Source organism: Lactuca virosa, chromosome 2 (assembly GCF_052849685.1).
Source record: "Lactuca virosa cultivar CGN04683 chromosome 2, Lactuca_virosa_CGN04683_v6, whole genome shotgun sequence".
NCBI lineage: Eukaryota > Viridiplantae > Streptophyta > Magnoliopsida > Asterales > Asteraceae > Lactuca > Lactuca virosa.
Window position 1 is genome coordinate 235,146,746 of NC_136427.1, and position 13,593 is coordinate 235,160,338.

General features: G+C 43.4%; 1 protein-coding gene across 1 annotated transcript; it reads right to left on the minus strand.

Annotated features, from left to right (window-relative positions):
- Window positions 1–10,123: 10,123 nt before the first annotated feature.
- On the minus strand, window positions 10,124–13,284 carry LOC145160492 (protein IQ-DOMAIN 31-like). The gene is made up of 8 exons (XM_079079714.1): window positions 13,168–13,284; window positions 13,043–13,091; window positions 12,345–12,454; window positions 12,002–12,271; window positions 11,717–11,908; window positions 11,557–11,631; window positions 10,471–11,437; window positions 10,124–10,389 (listed from the first exon to the last, which is right to left on the minus strand). The coding sequence occupies exons 3-8, from the start codon at window positions 12,417–12,419 to the stop codon at window positions 10,358–10,360; spliced, it is 1,611 nt and encodes a 536-aa protein (XP_078935840.1). The 5' UTR covers window positions 12,420–12,454; window positions 13,043–13,091; window positions 13,168–13,284; the 3' UTR covers window positions 10,124–10,357.
- Window positions 13,285–13,593: the final 309 nt, after the last annotated feature.

A 13,593-nucleotide genomic window follows, 5' to 3' on the forward strand; every position in this document is an offset into this window, starting at 1 on the left:
GACTGGTAGGTCAAGCGAACGAAACAAAGCCGCATCCCGATAGTGAAGGTTCGCTGGAACGCCAGGCGAGGACCTGAATTCACTTGGGAGCGAGAGGACCAGATGAAACTGAAATATCCTCATCTTTTTACTTAGTTATTTGTAACTACTTATTTGCTTAAACTCTAATTTTGGGACAAAATTCCTTCTAACGGGGGGATGATGTGACAACCCGAAATTTCTATTCTGTACAACCATTCAATTCAATAGAAGTAAGAACAATTTCTGCAAACTTTCAAGCTTTTTGGAATAAGTTTGAGTGTTTTAAAGTTAGTACTTCGGGAGATATCAGGAGAGAGGATGCCCTAGGGTTTATTGTGCAACAATAATGTCCCAAAACTCCAAGAGTTTGGAGTTTACGGCCTAAACAAAGGTGTTTACGGCCGTAAACCCTAAAAGGGGGTATAAATATGACACTTAGTCATTATTTACCACTTTTCACATTTTCAAGATCCAAAACTCAATTCTCTCTCAAGTATCATCCAACCTTTCTTCTTGATCTTCAACTATGTAAGTGTTTCTTACCCTAAAAAGTTGATATCTTACTTAATCTAGTGATCTAACATGATTCCATCCGTGAAATCATTCCAAAAGTGTAGATCTTCAAGTTTCACCAAGAACACCAAGAACACACACTAGTGTTCTTGGACTTTTAGCACCTTTTCAAGCTTCTACCTAGTAAGTAATCCTACTCTAGTGTATTATAAGACTTGTTACACTTCAAATCATCAAGAAAACACCAAGGAAACACAAGATAAAGGTGTTTACGGTCCAAGATGTTCTTGGACCGTAAACCCTAAAAAGGGTGCCAAAGTGTCCCTATTCCCTTTCTAAGCCTTGGAAACTAGCCTAGACCCCTTCCTTGATGTGCTTAGTACTTGAAAACATCAAAAGACCATAAACCATTTGGGTTTACCGCCGTAAACCCAAGGAGAAGTGGTCCAAGGACCGTAAACTCCACAAAGGAGTGAAATGGTGCCCTAATCTCTTCCTAAGGCTTATACTTCAAGTAGAAATGCTTCTAAGGACTTGTAAAGCTTCAAAACTCAAAATGGTCAAAGAAACAAGAGTTTACGGCCGTAAACTCATGAGTTTACGACCGTAAACTCAATGAGTTATGGTCACAAAACCGTAAACTCTAATAAAGGGTCCCCTTGAACCCTAAACTCAATAGCAATGTCCTACAACACTTAGATACAATCCTTAGGACTTATAGCACTTAAATAAGGTGTTTTACATGTCCTAGGATGTCTTAACTTGGTTAATTAGTTGTTTTATAACTAATTGGATACATATATGTGTCATTATATGTTAACTAGGATCCTTGTGTGTGCTCAAGTCTTCACTTGACACTTAGCATCCTATATCAATATGTTCATCCAAACTACTCACTACAGGTGAGTTCATACCCCTAAATTAACCTTTTAAATGTTTTTAAATGCTTTTATGGGGGGGGGGGGGAATACAAGTTGAACTATTATAGTTATTATATCAATCACATGTGATTAATAACTACCAAACAAGTGGGACTACCTGTCATGACCGTTCATGTATCAAGTTATGTGAGCCACGTAACGGGGCATGGCACTACCTGTCATGACCGTTCATGTATCCAGAATCTCCTTAATTGGGGAGCGCATGAGTTTGCGTATAGATCTATACTGGATTGACTATCCTACACCTTGCTGCTAGCTACAGTGGGACTTGCAAGTCTACGGGTGCCAAACGTCATTTTTCTCCGACATCTTACATTGTCGCGTTCTATAGTTGGTAGCAGGGTACAGGCCGATCACATGTTACTTTAAATTACAATTGGTTTAAGATAGTTAGTACAGCAGTAGTTACTTATTACAATACTACGGTACTATTTCATTTTCCCATTGCATTCACTTTGTGATCTTCACACGATATTCAGTAATGTAAAACTATATTTTTGATAAATGATAGTCAGAGTTGGGAAAATACACGCTCTTACAAGAGACACACACATAGTTACTAGATGCCTTAGTAGAAGGCTACTTTTAGTAGGAAACATAGGGTTTTCTAGGAGAGTTCAAACAATTACAAACTTTTACAAAACTCATACAAACATCTTACAAACATCTTACAAATGCTTTCATACAAATTCAGACACTAATATACTTATGATCTCACCAGCTTTAAAGCTGATAAACTCTTTCAAAATAACTTGTATCCTCAGGTCACCAATAGACAGGTACCGGAGCCAGGTTTTAAGAAGATGGAGCTCGTTCAAGACTCATCTTTTATTTTGATGTATATTTTTGGTGTCTATATAACTTGACAGAACACACTTGTATGAAATTATATGATTAATGCAATGGAAGATGTTGTTGCTGGTTTACTACTATTCATTGTTGTGATACTGTACATGACGTCCTCCGCCCCAGAACGCTTCCGCCATTCTTGGTTTTGGGGTGTGACATTATGTGATATGTTATGCATGCTAGAGTAGGCTAGGTATTCATAGTTAGGACTAGAGTGGGCCTGATTTGTGATGCCTTAGCCTAGGAGTTACTGCTACTATGAGATACTTCGTAAGTGAGTAGGTAGCAGCAAGGAGCCTATGAGTGGTCTACTGGAGAGTAGCCTGAGTTTAGTGAGATATAGAGTACTTGTGATCTGGGATCCTAGGAGGAGGACTTGGGGTGAATACCGATGCGTTGTGGAAGGTAGTATAAGGGCCTGTACTACTGGAAACACCGGATAGGTGAGCAGTCCAAGTAAGAATCCTTAGGGGACTAAAGAACAAGTAGGGTTGAGTATCGAGTGCGAGTATACTCGAGCGAGTCTCTGACTTCTTTTGTGTTGTATTTCAGAGACATCATGGTTGGGACGCGCCACCACCCAGGAGGCAGTGGTACCAGTGATGAGGAGATATGTAGGTTGATTCACGAGGAGGTGGCCGCAACCATTCGAGCTGAGATTCCTGAGATGTTTGGGTCTATCAAGACCACTTTGATTGAGACGTTTGATGAGCGGTATGCTTCTTTTACCGAGGCTGCTGTTGCCGCAGCCATCGCCGCTGCCAGGCCACAGGGGGGTGACTCGTTGCTGTACCGAGAGTTCAGCAACACGAAGCCACCAGAGTTTGATGGGACTCAGGATCTGATAGCCGCGATGAGGTGGATCTCTGACATTGAGGGATGCTTCTACACCTGTTCTTGTCCGGAGCATCTGAGAGTACGGTTCGCGCTGAACCAGCTTCGCTTGGGAGCGAAGGACTGGTGGAAGTTTGTTACGGCAGACTTCACTCCTGCAGATTATAGCGGTGACCTGGGAGAGGTTCACCACCATGTTCCGAGATGAGTATGTTCCCCCAGGTGGAGAGGGAACGGTTGGCACAGGAGTTCTTATCCCTCAAGCAGGGGACGGAGTCCGTGACTGTGATTACACGGATGTTTCATGAGAGGGCGTTGTTTTGCCCTGAGCACGTGTCTACCGAGCAGGCACGTATGAGCCGATATATGAGCATACTGAGGAGGGGCATTCGTGAGTTCGTGGCGAACTCGACATACCGGACATTTTCCGAGCTCCAGGAGAATGCCCGGAAGAGGGAGATTGAGCTAGAGACTCATGCCAGGGAGGAGGCCGAGTCTCAGAGGAGGGATAGGCGGCCGGTGCAGTCTCAGCCGGCAGCCAAGCGGGCAAAGCCCGCTGATTCGAGATCTGGAGGTCCGAAGGGACGCACTTGCGGGAAGTGCGGCAAGAGCCATGATGGGGTGTGCAGAGCGGGTGTGTGCTACAAGTGTGGGAAGGAGGGGCATATCGCGAGGGATTGCCCCAAGGGATTTTCGGTTTGTTTCCATTGCAACCAGACAGGCCATCGGAAGGCCGAGTGCCCGCAGCTACTACAGGGATCAGCGCAGGGATCTGCACCTGCTGCTAGAGCTACCGAGGTTCGGCCAGCGAAGGCCGAGGCACCGAAGGCTCGCGGGAGAGCCTTTCAGTTGACAGCGGAGGAGGTCCGCGCAGCGCCCGATGTCGTGGCTGGTATGTATTCTTTTATTTATTTATACTGAGTTTGAGATATTGTGCTTATTCTGTGGTATGCTTAGGTACTTTTCTTGTGAGTTTTGTACCTGCTTTGGTGTTATTTGACTCGGGTGCGAGTCGATCTTTCGTGTCATTAGCGTTTAGCCAGCACATCAGTAACCGACGAGAGGCGTTGAGTCGACCTCTACGAGTTTCTATAGCTGACGAGCGAGGGGTATATGCTACTGATGTGATTCGAGGATGTGTGCTCGAGATCATCGGTGTTGAGTTCCCGATAGATCTGGTCCCGATTGCGATGGGGGACGTTTGTGTTATAGTGAGTATGGATTGGTTGAGCCGATTTGGGGCGGTTATAGACTGCGAGCGGCAGACGGTGTCGATACGAGACCCTAGTGGGGGAGTACTGACTGTATATGGCGAGGGTACCCGATGTGGGTCAGCATTTTGTTCGGCTGCCAGAGCGAGACAGAGTATACAACAGGGCCGCAGCGGGTTTGTAGCTTATGTGATGGATACACGAGTGGCCGCAGAGAGGCCGAGTTCGGTTGATGATGTTCCGATAGTGCGTGAGTTCCCGGATGTTTTTCCCGAGGAGTTGCCGGGTGTGCCTCCCGAGAGGCAGGTGGAGTTCCGCATCGATTTGGTTCCGGGGGCAGCGCCTATCGCCAAGGCGCCTTATCGCCTTGCGCCGCCAGAGATGCAGGAGTTATCCTTGCAGCTTCAGGAGCTACTGGGGAAGGGGTTTATTCGACCGAGTAGCTCGTCGTGGGGAGCGCCGATCCTTTTTGTCAAGAAAAAGGATGGTTCACACCGGATGTGCATTGATTACCGGGAGTTGAACAAGTTGACGGTCAAGAACCGTTACCCCTTACCAAGGATCGATGATCTGTTCGATCAATTGCAGGGAGCGTCTTGGTTCTCCAAGATAAATTTGAGATCTGGATATCATCAGATGAGAGTGTGGGATGAGGATATCCAGAAGACGGCGTTCAGGACTCGTTATGGGTATTACGAGTTTGTGGTGATGCCTTTTGGGCTCACCAATGCACCGGCAGCGTTCATGGATCTCATGAACAGGGTGTGCAGGCCGATGTTGGATCGATCGGTGATCGTGTTCATCGACGATATCCTGGTGTATTCGAGATCCCGAGAGCAGCATGAGGAGCATTTGAGAGAGATCATCGAGGTTTTGAGATCGGAGAGGCTTTACGCCAAATTCTCCAAGTGTGATTTCTGGTTACGAGAGGTCCAGTTCTTGGGGCATCTCGTTAATCAGAATGGGATATTGGTCGATCCGGCCAAGATTGAGGCAGTGATGAGTTGGGAAGTGCCGAGGTCCCCCACCGAGATCAGGAGTTTTCTGGGGTTGGTCGGCTACTATCGGAGATTTATCAAGGATTTCTCCAAGATTGCCGTGTCACTCACCAGGTTGACCCGGAAGGGCGTTGCTCTTACGTGGGGTCCAGAGCAGCAGACCTCGTTTGAGATTTTTCGCCAGAAGCTGTGCGAAGCCCCGGTGTTAGCCCTTCCAGAGGGAATGGAGGATTTTGTGGGGTATTGTGACGCATCGATATCAGGGTTGGGTGCGGTGCTTATGCAGAGAGGCCACGTGGTAGCGTACGCATCGAGGCAGCTGAAGCCTCACGAGGTGAGGTATCCCACCCACGATTTGGAGTTGGGGGTCGTGGTGTTCGCCCTCAAGATATGGCGTCATTATCTGTATGGGGTTCGGTGTATCATATACATGGACCACAAGAGTTTGAAGTACTTGATGGATCAACCCAACCTGAACATGCGCCAGAGAAGATGGTTGGATGTGGTAAAGGATTATGACTGCGAGATCCTGTACCACCCGGGCAAGACTAACGTTGTAGCCGATGCTCTGAGCCGTAGGGCGGAGAGTGCCCCGATTCGAGACATTTGTATGAGGATGACGGTGATGACTCCGGTGTTGGATACCATCCGAGAGGCCCAGGAAGAGGCTGTGAGACCGGAGAATCGTAAAAGGGAGCGGGTGATTGGACAGGTGTCCGAGTTTGTGATGGATAGCCGAGGGCTCATGACCTTTCGTGGTCGTATTTGGGTGCCGTATACGGGCGGGCACGTAGCACCTTGATGGAGGAGGCGCATAGATCGAGATTCTCGATCCATCCCGGGGCCACGAAGATGTATGTGGACCTGAAGAGAGACTACCGGTGGCCATGTATGAAGAGGGATGTTACATGGGTAGTAGAGAGTTGTTTGACCTGTCGTCGGGTCAAGGCCGAGCACCAGCGCCCGCATGGCAAGTTGAAGCCACTGGAGGTTCCCCAGTGGAAGTGGGAACAAATTTCTATGGATTTTATCACCAAATTGTCGAGGACCGCGAGGAGTGTTGATGCAATTTGGGTGATTGTGGACCGGCTAACGAAGAGCACTCACTTCCTTGCTATCAGTGAGAGCTATTCTGCGGAGAGGCTGGCAGAGATATATGTGAGGGAGGTGGTGCCGCGGCACGGAGTGCCGGTCTCGATTGTGTCAGATCGAGACGTACGTTTCACTTCCACATTCTGGAAGAAGTTCCGTGAGGAGTTGGGTACGAGATTGCATTTCAGCACTGCTTACCACCCCCAGACGGACGGACAGAGTGAGCGGACGATTCAGACACTTGAGGATATGCTTCGAGCATGTGTTATGGACTTCGGTGGAAGTTGGGATACATACCTACCTTTGGCTGAGTTTTCCTACAACAACAGCCACCATTCAAGTATTGGTATGCCTTCCTTCGAGCTTTTGTATGGGAGGAGGTGTCGAACTCCCATCTGTTGGGGAAAGGTAGGGCAGCGAGTGATGGGTAGCACTGAGATAGTGCTTAAGACGACTGAGCAGATACAGCAGGTCAGACAGAGGTTACTGACAGCCCAGAGCCGTCAGAAGAGTTATGCGGATAGACGGCGATCCGAGCTCGAGTTCCAGGTTGGAGATTTTGTACTCCTGAAGGTATCTCCTTGGAAAGGAGTGATCCGATTCAGGAAGAGGGGCAAGCTGGGGCCCCGATACATTGGTCCGTTCAGGGTGACCGCGAGGGTAGGTAAGGTAGCATACCGTCTGGAGCTACCCGAGGAGTTGAGTCAGATCCATGATACCTTCCATGTATCCCAGTTGAGGAAGTGTATAGTCGATGAAACGGCGGTTGTGCCGCTAGAGGATATTCAGGTGGACGCGAGTTTGAATTACATTGAGAGGCCGACCGCGATCTTGGATCGGAAGATCAAGGTGCTGAGGAATAAGGAGGTGCCCCTGGTTCAGGTCCAGTGGCAACATCTGAGAGGGTCCGAGCAGACTTGGGAACCGGAGTCAAAGATGCGGGAGCAACATCCAGAGTTGTTTGCCGAGTAAGACTTCGAGGGCGAAGTTTGATTCTAGTGGGGGAGAATTGTAACATCCGGATTTTCAGGTATGTTATTTTTAATTATTTATTTTTGAGGATCATTGATCTACTCGACGAGTTGGTGCTATGACTCGTCGAGTAGAAGCGGGGTGGCCACGCAAATTTAATGAACTACTCAACGAGTCCAAGAGTAGACTCGCCAAGTAGGCGCTGTAAGTGGAAACCCTAGATCCCCGGGTTTGGGACCTATTTAAAGGCACTTATAGCCTCATTTGAGGCCACACCTCTCTGAGAATAAACCCTAAACGCCCCTTGAGCTTGTGAGAGAGTCTTGAGCTTTACTTGAGATTGTGAGTGCATTTTGGTGTGATTTTGCAAAGGGAAAAGAAGGGTTCCAGCAAGAAGGACCAAAGGAGGGTGTCATTCTGAGATCTTGGAGCAAGGAGCTTCACTTTGAGGTAACAAATCGGCCCTCTCTTTCTATATGGTGTAGATTTCATGAATCTAGGGTTTCTTGACCCTTGTCTTCAAAGGATCTTGGAGTATTTGAAGTCCCTTTGTGGAATAAGCATTAGATCTGGACCTTAAGAGGTCCAGAGAGTCCCAACCTTCCAGCTTTATGCAGTCCCTTTAGAGTTATGGACCTTGGTTGCCATTTTAGGAGCTATTTCACCAAAAGAAGCCCTAGGAGTGTTGCATGAGCGTAAAGGTTGGACCTTTACGTAATTATTGGGCACTAGAAGGTCAGATCTATAGGTTAGAGAAGCAGATCTGACCTCAGAAGGTCATTTGAGTAATCTCATGGACGAAACTCGCCGAGTCCATGAGCGGACTCGACGAGTCGGGTCGTGTTGCACCACGATTCGTGATCAGTGGTAACCGTTGAGAAAAAGGTTAACTCGACGAGTCGAGTGAGGCCTTAGGAGGATTCAGAGGACACGTATGGACTCGCCGAGTCACCCGAGTGCACTCGACGAGTCTGGTCAAAGTTGGACCGTTGACTGGGGTTGACTTTTAGGGTTTGGTCAACATTTGGACATTGGACCATTGGAGGGGTAAAATGGTCTTTTCCCCTTCTGAAAGAATATAGGGAGGGATTAGTTTAGCCTTTGAGAGCCGTATTAATTAGAGATAATTACTTTATGTGATTAGGCGGAGGCTAGATTAGATATTCGAGTTCGAGACTTTCCGAGATTACCCGAGGTGAGTCTTCTCACTATACATTACCTAGAGTGGTATCTATGTGCAGACCGGAGGGTCTTATGTGTTATGTGTATGTTTGAGTTTATGTGCATTGTGTTATATGTATGTTATATGTTATATAGACCGGACCGGAAGGTCCAACGAGTCATACCGGACCGGAGGGTCCAACGATTTAGACCGGACCGGAGGGTCCAACGAGCTAGACCAGACTGGAGGGTCCAGCGAGCTACGGGACTGGAGGGTCCCGCTGAGACACATTGACCGGAGGGTCATATCGAGTTATAGCCTCGAGTGGCTTATGTGTTGCATGTGGTATTTTGGGGAACTCACTAAGCATTTATGCGTAACGTGTTATGTGATATGTGTTTCAGGTACCAGCGAGGATCGCAGGAAGGGGCCGGCATGATTTGTACACACTGGCAGAGGATTATGTTTTGAGATTTTGGGATATGTTTTATTATGATGACATTTGATACATGAGATTTGAGAATATTATATGAGTTTTTATTATGTGAAAAATGAAAAATTGTTTTAAAATTTACGTTGTTATAACAATTGAAAGGAAGAAACCTATTTATAGTATTTTGAGTCGTAAGCTTTTTCTTCCATTCACACACATGTGAAATTGATAAAGCCACCGTTTGAATTTTGTTAATAGACTGCCACAAAAAATTTACCTTCACATGCCTACGTTGAAAATAATTCTCATGTATTTAATGTTGCTTTTCTGCAGCCGTAACAAATTTCCATTTTCACATGAGAGCCGGTGATAGGGACGTTCACCCAACAATTCAATTCAATTGTTAATTGTCATGTTACATTTATGGTCATTTAGCTCTTGAGAACTTGTCAATTTGTTCATGACTCCAAGAGAATTATCTTACTAAAGAAGCAGTGACAGTTGAATAAGTCTTTGTTATGAAAGACTTTGGGCCAAGAAAACAGATTTTTGGCATATAGATCACACTTGGTAGCGCTTTGGAGAAGTTACATTAAGGTGTTTTACAAATTCAATACGGATAAAGCTAAAGTGGTTACTTCACCCCTTAAAGATTGTTCTCTTCTACGAAGGAGATTGGAGAGATGGATACAATTCCATTTGCATCAAGTGTCAGATACTTGATGTATGTAATGGTGTGCAGAAAGCATGATATTGTTCATGATATAGCGCTATTGTTACTCGGTTTTTGTAAAATCTGGGCAAGAATCATTGGGAAGTAGCTAACTAGATTTTGGGTATAATATTTGGAAATGGGAGGTCACAATAGAAGCATGCAAAGAACTATGATGGTTGAAAAAAAAAATTGCAAGAACATTGCTAAAAGCGACAACACCGCATGGTTCTTTATGATAATCAAAGTGTGCTAAGGATTGTGCATTTCATAAAAGAACAAATCATATGGATAATTAGAAATGCTCTTGAAGATAATTGTCTGTGTTGCTGATAATGGTTCTGATATGTTGACAAAGGCTTTAGCAAGAGAAGATATGTTGTGATATGTGAAAGGAAGTTATATATATTCTCAAACAATCCCAGACAGTAAAACACACCTCCAAAACATGTTTTAGTTCATAACTATACATTCAAACATCAACTATAACAATAACAATAACATTAACACCCCCAAAAACAAACATCAGTTATTCTCTTAATGCCCTCCTAATATAACAATTTAGCACAACACAAAAGTTCGCACAATAAGAACCAACCAACCAAACCATCACATTGTCTCATCTCTTCCACCCCGCCTGCATCACTTTCTCTAAAAAAAACAAAAAAACATAAACTAATTAAATCACCAAAACAAATACTCAAATATAAATAAATAAAAAACTATTCTCACCATCTCTAGGTGATATCTGTGATTTGTTAGGTTTACTCCCTCCTTTCCCATTCACTACAGGCTTCTGAATACGCGGTGAAGGCAGACTCGGTTTCCCACCGGAGGAGGGTAAAGACTGCCGCCTGCCGCCATTCTCAGCCGCCTCTGCCGCCGCTTGTGCTCTAAGCTTGGCCTTTGCTGACTCAGTAGCCGCCATGTAACTCGGTAAGGTAGGTGTGGTCTGTGATACACTCTCATGATTATATTCTTGTTTTGCAGGTAAAGATTTTCTCCTCCTTGTTTTCTGACTTTCCTTCCCATTCACATTCACATTCACACTCACACCATTATTCTCTTCCTTCCCATTTACCTCCCCATTTGCAGGTTCTTCATTATTAGTTTCCATGGATAACAATGGCTCCATGGGAATGGGAGGAGGTGGCTGTTCAATTTGTATCACTTCCACTTCATCAACCGCTTTATTTTCTATAACCATAACCGGTTCAGGATCTTTAACAACACTTTCCACATATGAGCCATTTGTTTTTGTTTCATGAATTGGGGATTGTAGGGGTATTTCCGTCTTTTCAGTCTCGGTTTCTGATTTTTCAGAAGTGGATAAGGATATTTTTCTTAAATTACGTTTAACTTTTTCGAGTTCATTAATAGATTGTTCTTGAACTGGTTCTGATTGGTGGTTTGAGAATTTTCTCACTGTTCTTCTGGATTTTTCATTTTCAGATGAATTTGATAAATTGTTATCAGGAACTTTCCGGACACTTCTTTTTGGCTTCCCTGTTTCCGTTTCTTCACTTTGCAATTTAGTCTGCTTTCTTTTAGGTTTTGATTCGGTTGACTTTTTCGGTTGTGGCAGTGGGTCCCAAAAGTGGGATTTTGACCATCTTTCAAGCCAGTTTTTGACTGAATTTGGTTCAATTGGTTCGTATTGGAAGCTTAATGGCATTGTAGTGTTTGATGAAGCAACAAGCTAAGAAAATTAAAAGTTAAAACAAAGACAAATATTTGAAAAAAGTCATTTTACGCTTGGATTATAAGATAATATATATATATATATATATATATATATATATATATATTTGAGTATACCTTAGTGGCAAACACATTTGTTGACAGTTTTTCTTGTTTGATGGATGTTTGAAGCAACTCGGATGGTTTCTTATTCTGAGGAAACAAAAATGAGAAAAAGAAATTAATAATATGAAGAAAAATTGTAGATAGAAATAATAAAGGATAAAGATAATTTTACCAGAAATTCTCTTGAAGGGTGTTTTTGAAGGGGTTGACCAAGTCTGACTTTTCGGCCACGAGCCAATGCTTGGAACTCAACAATTGCACGCATACATTTCAAAGTAGCAACAGCTTGTCTTCTAACTAAATGACCACGAACTAGGGCTTGAAGCCTTATGATACCCTTGAGTGCCCAAAATGCCCTTCGCGCCTTCACATATTGTTAATTCATATCTCAATGTAGGTATGAATGTATGATAGTAATGAGACAAGATGTGTAGCAGAAATATCTCAAGAATATTACCAAATAGCCCCTGAAAGCAGCTTGTGCCTTTGTGGCAGCTTGTTCAAGTTTGATTAACTCCTCACCAGTTATAGCAGTTAAGTCCATGGGACTTGTTACATTTTCAGGTGTATCGGTTATTAAGTTAGCTCTTGAGCTCTTTTCAAGTTCTGTATGATCACTTGAATCAATTACAGGGCGCACTGGACTTGAGATGATCATTGAATCAGCACCAAAATTGTTTGATGGTGTTTTACCAGTGATGGATACTTTTATTTCTGAAGTAGCATCCTGCAAGAATTAGATGACATCAGGATCACATAATAAGAGACAAGTGATGTATAAAAAATAACATTTTTCTTACTTTTGAGAGATTAGATTTAGACGACTTCTTCCCAAAAAACACAGTCTTGATCCACTTTCCAGGAGACTTCCCCATTGTTGACTAATAGAAATGTTACAGCTTTAAATTCTCTGCATTATCCCGAAAACAAATTCTCAATGAAGCTACAGGAAATGAAACATAAAACACAACCAAAACTGTGAAATGTGAATAACATCATTCCTACATACATTAACTTGAAATTTGAATTTAATCATCCCAAAGGGCCACTGTTTGAATCCAATTTCATTAGTGTTTGAAATAACACAATATCGTCACGTCAAAAAGATGAAATTTAACTAGTTGCTTCTCCTATACATATCACACTGCCGAAAAAGAAAAAAAGAAAAAAAAAATCTACGCATTTCCAGTTACAATTGGTCAATTAGATCTAGCAAAAAGAGCAACTAAACAAGTCTGAGCTATGAAAAAGAGAACAGGCTTAAAATAAAAGGTTACTCAATTTTCATTCAATCGTAGGTAACATGCAGAACAAGTTCACCAATTTAGAGTTAAAAACCAATCGCGAAGAACATAAACGACATAACCATCAATCAACTACAAATTCAAGAAATGTCAACCAATTCCGAGATCTGAATCAAAACCATAAGTTAATCAGCAAAAGAAGTACAGTACGAGCTAGGGTTTGAAAAGAAGGTTGTTCAGATCTGGAAATGCACCTGAAAAGCAATCGAGTTGGAACCCTAGGTTGCCACTCCTGCAAAGCAACTGAAACAGAAGGAGAGAAAGAGATCGAGTAATCAGAATTGAATAACTTTGAAGGAGATTGAAATGGAGAGGGTACCTTCAATTGGATGTCATGCGGTTGAGGAACATGGACCCATCTGCTTTTTCCATCACTTTCTCTCACTATAGAGTAGTGGGTATAATGTTGTATTTGTATATCTATAAATCTTTATTCAGCTTCACTCTCACAGAGTCACAGTCTTTTTTAATAAAGGTGACACGAATAAACCGGACCGGGTTTTATTTTAATACTACCTTATCCTTTTTCTTTTTCTTTTTTTCTCTTTTACTACTTCTATTTTAGGGTTGGATGTGGTTAAAACAAATGTGACCTTTTATTACATTTTTAATTGATTTGCATGTCACTGTGTCAACTTTTATATTAAACTTAAAACAAATGGTTTCATAATTGGGGATAAGGATATTAATTATGGGTTTATTTGGGTTTATGTATGAGGACAGATAAAGTTAGAAAGATTATGAC